Here is a 7,425-nt window from a genome sequence, read left to right as displayed (position 1 = left end):
GCACAAATTTTTGTGCACCGGGCCTCTAGTAGTATATAAAATAATAATATGCTAAGTGTCCATCTGACCAGTAGCTATGATGCACACTGACCACTGAGGGACAGATGCTCAACTCAGGAGCTGCCAAGCTGCAGTGACTTGGCAGTGGCAGTTTTTGGGTGATGCACCCTGAAACCAGAGAGGAGGGAACTCTATTCCTCACAGGGCCACGTGATTCTACCTTTGGCTGTGGGCTATGCTGTTGCTGGGGCACTGTCAGCCTGAATCTGGTTTACTGCACACTTGCATTTGCATTCCACACCCTGTATGATGTCAGAGAGCCGATTTTGGCCTGATTCTCGCAGGCCAGGCGGAGGGACCCCACCTGCCGGAGGGATCCCGCTCACTCTGCAGACGCCCTTCGAGCCATGGCACTACCACAGGTGCGGCCGGCCGGGGAGGGACCATGGAAGGATGGCTCCAGGGTGTGTCCGGGCCATCTCTCCCAGTCCCACCCTGCCAGCCACCTTCTAATTAATTTCCTTTCAACATGCACGAATATGTGCACATGGTCACTAGTAAAAACATAATAAGCTGAAACCAAATTCCAAATTAAATAGTATGAGACAATTAAATAAAAGCACATTAAAACTTTCATTCTGATCTAAGGTGATCTTGATAGAGATGATCATAAGTTCTATTTGTTTTATGCCAATAAGTATAAGTTCAATGGATTTATTAAAAATATAATAGTGAAAATAATATTTATACAACTAATATGAGCTTTTATCAAGTGTTTACTCTGAATGTGTAAGGAAATATTTTAAAGGCTTTATATATAAAATTCAATAATCCTTATAATAACCCTCTGAGAGAGAGGCAGATACTATTATTATCCCAGTCTAATTTACTAGAGGAACAAATTGAGGGACAGAAGGTTTATGTAAGATATCCAAGCTCACTACATTTGCAAGTGATGGAGTCAATATCTGAACCCATTCAATAAGGTACCACAGCCCTCTTAACTACTATGTCCTGCCTTTCACTTGAATAGGTTATAGTTAGGGCATAGAATTTTTAAACCCCTGGAAGAAGAAAATAATTGATCCACCAAAAATTAAGAAAGAAAAATAGAAGCTGGAATGCATACAAATAAAAAATGTAAAATAATACAGCATGAGTAAAGACCAAATATATTAGAATCTTTATATAATGACACGGAAAGATGAAATATATTGTTGGATGAAAAGAAAAGGAGGCAGAACAGCAAAGTATCTTATAATTTGACTTATGTTAATACACATGCATTTATAGTCTACACATGTATCTGGCTAGAAAAAAGTCTGTTTACAGTTGTTCAAGAATAGGTGAATTAACACACAACTTTCACTTTATCTGCAATATTTCAATTTTTACAATAATCATATATCAACTGAAAAAATACATCTACTTTCTTTAAATAAGAAGTGTAGATGGCATCATAAGCACCTATCTTTTCTCAGATGTGACTGAGGAGTAGAGATTAAACATTTGTTAAATGACTATATGGATATCTCTAAGATTAAATTACTACCTGGCACCATCAAGATAAGTGAAGAAAGAAAATAATATTTGGGATGTTCTTTCTGACCTAGTATTTTTCAGTGCTTACTTAAACACCCATGTTTATTTCTCTGTACCACATGTAGGCTGAAACAAATGCTGTACTGAGCATCAGATGTGTTTTCGATCTGGCAACAAGTTACATAAATACCGTACTGTATCAAATCTATGATGCCATCATTCTTAAGATGCATTTTTATTTTATGAAAAAACAAGAAACAAAAAACCTACCTTCAAACTATGGCACAGCATCAAAATATTTGGTTTCAAAGAAGTTAAAACTTGTGCATTTTTTAATTGATGAAATATGGCAATTTCTCATTATCAGAAAGTCTAATAGCTACCATTAAATTGAGTTCTTACTACGTACCAAGTACCATATAAGTGCTTTTCCATGTATTGTCCAATTCATTCATTTTTAAAAAATATATTTTTATTGATTTCAGAGATGAAGTGAGAGAAAGAGAGAGAGACAGAAACATCAATGATGAAAGAGAATCATTGGCTGCCTCTTACACACCCCACACTGGGGATCGAACCAGCAACTCGGGCATGTGCCCTGACCTGGAATTAAACTGTGACCTCCTGGTTCATAGGTCAACACTCAACCACTGAGCTATGCTGGCTGGGCTCCAATTCATTCTTCATAGAAACCCCATGAGATAGATGCTGTCATCATTTTCATTTTACAGACAAAGAAACGAGGCAATAGAGAGGTTTAAAAATCTGACTGTAATCAAACAACTAATAAGTGGAGAGGTCAGGAATTGAACAAGGTAGTCTTTACTGCCTTGGAGAGAGTTTACTAGTCCCTTTAGAAGAGGAAAAATGGTCCTTGGTACTAAATTTTAAAAGAAATCTATGAAGCCCGGGCCAGTTTGGCCCAGTGGGTAGAGTGTCAGCTTGCGGACTGAAGGGGCCCGGGTTCAATTCCTGTCAAGAGCATAAATTGAAGTTGCAGGCTCAGCATAAACTGAAGTTGCAGGCTCAATCCCCAGCCCCAGACAGGGTACATGCAGGAAGCAACCAATCGATTTGTCTGTGTCTCTCTCACATCGATGTTTCTCTCTCTCCGTCTCTCCCCATCCCTTTCACTCTCTCTAAAAATCAATGGAAAAATATCCTTGGGTGAAGATTAACAAAACAAACAAACAAAAAGAAATCTATCAAAGACAATACAAATGTTTCCAGATGAAGTTCTATGTTGTGCTGTAGGCAATAAAGAGCCACTGGAAGGTTTTTCCAGGGACCTAATCTAATCTGAGAACAGATCTTGGGATATCTGAAAAAGAGTATACTAACATCCCTTAGCTAATCTTTCCTAAATATCATTTTACTTATTAACTTTGGTGAGATCTCTGAATGTCTTTGAAAGGATCGTACTACCCCTTTGGGCTAGCTGCACATCTTACCCTCGAGTAGTTCGTGCCGTTACTATAAGTTGCAAGGCTTTGGCCTGCAGCCTCATATGATGTATAATCACCACCTGCTTATTCTCCACACCACTGTACATGAACTCCATTTTGTAGGTCTCTTCCATGATCTGTAAAGAAAAGGTAATTAATGATCAGTGAAAATATCAAGTCTTGCACTAGCTGGTTTGGCTCCATGGATAGAGCATCAGCCTGCAGACTGAAGGGTTCCAGTTCGATTCAGATCAAGGGCATGTACCTTGTTTGCAAGCTCCTCCTTGGCTCGGGCCCTGGTAGGAGCTTGTGCAGGAGGCAACCAATCGATGTGTTTCTCTCACATCGATGTTTCTCTCTGTCTTTCCCTCTCTCTTCCACTCTCTCTAAAAATCAATGGAAAATTATCCTTGAGTGAGGATTCACACACACACACACACACACACACACACACACAAATCAAGTCTTCCTTGAGAACAGCATAGAATTGTAGGTGAAACTCTAAACTGAGGTTTTTTTTTATGCCTATATTTTAATTCTGAACTGACATTTTTAAGTGCCTATGTTGAGATAAATTAACATAATTGGAAAGAAATTAATGTGTTGAGAGAACTGTATAGCATGTCTTGCAAAAGAGAAAATAAAATATTTTGTCAATTGAAAAACAAAAGGCTCTGTTCTGGTAATAAAATCATCTTAATTGATGAGGTGATAATATGAAAGTTTAATAACAGATAAAATTATAAAGCACTATTTGTTACCCTAAACCTAAACTCACTGTGCTGTGGGGAAAAATGAATATATGCTGTATATAAAAACCAAATTCCCAAGAAAAGCCCTCAAGAATTTAGCATCAAGAACCATGAACCACCTGTTAGTCATCCAGACAAACTGTCCTACAGGCATGGAGTTTGGGATAAGTGCCGAAAACAACATCTACGACCTCAGCTCAGGCCCAGTGCATCTTAAATTCTTGCTCCATTCTAGCCAAATCAGCTACTCCCACCCAAATGATGCTTCTCTTCCCCTTTGAAGGCTTTGAGGTCAGAGAAATGACTCCAGGCTCGCCTATGACTAAAAGGAAGACAAGATGTTTAATTATATGGTACCTTAGTTACCCTATCTGTACATAGGGAAGAAATAGGACCAACATTAGAAAATGTAAAGGATTAAATGGGGCATGGAAAGACCTTAACACAGTATCTGGTACATAGATTTGTAATTCCTTTCCCCTCTTTCTTCCAGATTCCTGCTCCCTGGTCCCCTCGTTCCCAACATGGTCCATTCTGGCACTCCAGTCATTAAGTTCTACTCCCCTACAATAAGCTGCATAGCAAGTTTGAGAGGGAGTCTAGATAAGATGGGAAATTAAACAGAGTAGTGGAAAGAAAACAGACTCTGGGTGTCAGAGGGTCTGGGCTCAAGTCCCAGACTATATTACCTATAGTTCTATGAATTTAACCTTGCTATAAAATGAGCTTAATACTTATTCCTGCCTAATGGAATTATTGTGAGGTTTAATTAAAATAAACTTGAAATTGTTTAGTGAATTGTAATGTAGCTTTCTAATTGGTCACAATCACTCAGTTATGTACAGTTCACTATCCAGAAGAGTTCACTAAATCCCAATACCTAATAATGAAGGGAAATTGCTCAAAGCTAGAAAGAAATAAACTCAAAGCAAATAAAATGAAATGCTACTTAATGAACTGAGGAGAAACATAAGAACCTTTTCACATTCAAGAGATGGTACAGGCTAAAAATATAAATAACCTGAAAATGAGTTCATCTTCATTTTCAGATAAAAGACTCATGATAGTTTTTATTGGATTTTAGTATATCTGAAATACTAACTTATGATATTTTAGAACACAAAAGAATCTTAGAAATATCTCATAGAATGGCCATATTTTACAGAGGAGAAAAAAACCAGGGGGGTTAAGTAACCTGGTCAATATCACCCAGAAAATTAGAGGCATACCTGGGTCTAGAACCCAGGTCCCTTGACTCTAAAACCAGTGCTGTGACCCCTAATTATGCTGCTTCTCCTATCACTAACTTCTGTCATTACAGGCTGAGACTGCAGAGACCACATCAGATCTGTGGGGCCAAGATGAAGTGTGAAAGCCTCTGGCTCTAACTTGAATGAGATAATTCCTGGACAGAGATCTATGGAGGAGAAGGTCTTAATTGCTTACCTGTTTTGCTGCTGCTGAGGCCAAATCGCTCTGCTTCAAATACAAAGGGGCGGCCACATTCCACAGCTTTTCCTGTAAGGCCTACACACAAATCAGGAGAGGAGAGAAGACAGAACACAGAGATCACAAAGACTGGCATATCATTTGAGACTGCCATGTTTATTTTGCTTTGAAAATCTATCATAATCAGGACTTCCTCTCAGTCTTGTTTTTCTTTTTTGTATTGATTTCTGAGGGGAAGGGAGAAAGGGAGAGAGAGATAGAAACATCAATGATGAAAGAGAATCATTGATCGGCTGCCTCTTGCCCCCTACTGGGGATCGACCCTGCAACCTGGGCATGTGCCCTGACTGGGAATCGAATCCTGACTTCCTGGTTCATAGGTCGACATTCAACCACTGAGCCACACTGGCCAGGCATTCCTCTCAGTCTTATTCCTTTAAGCCAATCAGCCCCACTTATGGACAGAGAGGAAACCAAAGGTTTGAGCTAACTGAATTCCTCCCTATTCAATCCAATTCCTAGCCCAAAGGCCATATGTCCTGGCCCAGTGCTTGCAAGCAGAGTACAGGAGCCATGAAGGTCTCACCAGAATGTCTAGGCAAGCCAGCTTCCGAGGCTCTGGGCCCTTCTTGTTCCCAGAGCCAATGTTCCCTGACTGCCTAAACCCTTCTTGTTTGACTGTGGTTCTTTTTTCTTTGCCCCACGGTCACTATTCTTTGAACAGCCCCATCACCTTACCGGCATAGCTTTCCTAGTTTACACCCTCTCTCAAGATTTCTATTCAAAACTAACATGTAAAGCCACAGATTTCACCTTCTATCTCTCTCCTCTTCTATCCATCCATATGGCCCACCTCTCACCTCTTGTCTAACCTCTGCTATAGTCTCTAATTTCCACAGTCCTTCTTAATTACAGACACAATCCAATGACATTACAAAAAACTTAGACTAACACTGTCTAATGGAAACACATAACAAACCATGTAGGTAATTTTACAATTTTTAGTAGTCACATTTTTAAAAGTAAAAAGAAATAGGTAAAATTAATTTTAAAAATATAGTTTAGTTAATGCAGTATATCCAAGATAACACCATTTCACTATGCCATCAATCTTTTAAAAATTACTGAGATAGCTTACATGCTTTTTTCACACAAAGTCTAAGAAATCCAGAGTGAATTTTGCACTTACAGCACGTCTCAATTTGAACAAGCAACATTTCAAGTGCTCGAGAGTCACATGTACCTGGTGACCATCATATTAGATAGGTCTAGTAGACCATCGATATAGAAATCTTTAAATCACCCAACCCATACTATCTTATCAGAGGTATTGCTTTTGAATATTTGCTTCCAATCATTTCTCAAATGCATATTTTTATATAGTTGTAGTCAGAAAGCTGAAATAATTTTGTATCTTTTTTTGGTACATAACATTACGTATTTGTGATGTTGTTATATAATTCTTCATGATGATCATTACTGACTACAGAATATACTGGGGAGTAGATGTGCCACAGCTGAGTTAGCTCATCCCCGATTACCAAACACCTGCCTGCTCTGGTTCTAAGTCTGGGTCCCTTACTTCCCCTGCCACTCCATGACATTGAATAAACAACATAGTTCTGTGTTCTTTTTAGGAGTAAACTCTTCTCATTTCTTACTATAGAAAAGTAGATTCTTTTCAAAGGCCTTCTTGTATTCCCGTGGAGAAGATAACAAGCCACAGAAAGAGGAAAATGACCAACAATGACAAGGCACTCTCTACACACTAGACCCTAGGCCAGCCGTGGGCAAACTACGGCCCGCGGGCCGGATCCGGCCCGTTTGAAATGAATAAAACTAAAAAAAAAAAAAAGACCGTACCCTTTTATGTAATGATGTTTACTTTGAATTTATATTAGTTCACACAAACACTCCATCCATGCTTTTGTTCCGGCCCTCCGGTCCAGTTTAAGAACCCATTGTGGCCCTCGAGTCAAAAAGTTTGCCCACCCCTGCCCTAGGCCAAGAGCACTCACACTTATTGCTGGTTACCAGTCCTTACCTGGGTCGAGTTATTATTAGCCCTGTTTCACAGAAGCTTGGAAAAGCTATCAATTTTGCAAAGGGGCATAAGGAACGTTTTTGGACAATGGAAATGTGCTATATATTGACTGTGGTAGTGGTTATGCAAGCATATATGATTGAAAGAATCTATCTTGCTCAACAAGGGCTGTTTAAATCCCAACCCACTCCTG

The 7,425-nt window shown here is 39.2% G+C and overlaps 1 protein-coding gene and 1 long non-coding RNA gene across 3 annotated transcripts in view; one reads left to right on the top strand and one right to left on the bottom strand.

Moving 5' to 3' along the window:
* INTS4 (integrator complex subunit 4) overlaps positions 1-7,425 on the bottom strand; it is an 85,614-nt gene that overhangs the window by 17,271 nt on the left and 60,918 nt on the right. For both annotated transcript variants that reach the window (XM_005867024.2, XM_005867026.2), the window contains exons 17-18: positions 5,186-5,266; positions 2,994-3,124 (exon numbers count right to left, since the gene is read on the bottom strand). In XM_005867024.2, the coding sequence (XP_005867086.1) occupies positions 2,994-3,124; positions 5,186-5,266 (212 nt within the window). The remainder of the gene's footprint in view (positions 1-2,993; positions 3,125-5,185; positions 5,267-7,425) is intronic.
* LOC106726245 overlaps positions 5,074-7,425 on the top strand; it is a 16,789-nt gene continuing 14,437 nt past the window's right edge. Inside the window, exon 1 of the long non-coding RNA XR_001362270.1 lies at positions 5,074-5,170. This is a non-coding gene — a long non-coding RNA (uncharacterized LOC106726245). The remainder of the gene's footprint in view (positions 5,171-7,425) is intronic.

This window comes from Myotis brandtii, unplaced genomic scaffold, assembly GCF_000412655.1.
Source record: "Myotis brandtii unplaced genomic scaffold, ASM41265v1 scaffold244, whole genome shotgun sequence".
In the NCBI taxonomy this organism is placed as follows: Eukaryota; Metazoa; Chordata; class Mammalia; order Chiroptera; family Vespertilionidae; genus Myotis; species Myotis brandtii.
Note: the sequence above shows the minus strand (reverse complement) of the source record. Positions and strands in the feature narration are given on the sequence as shown.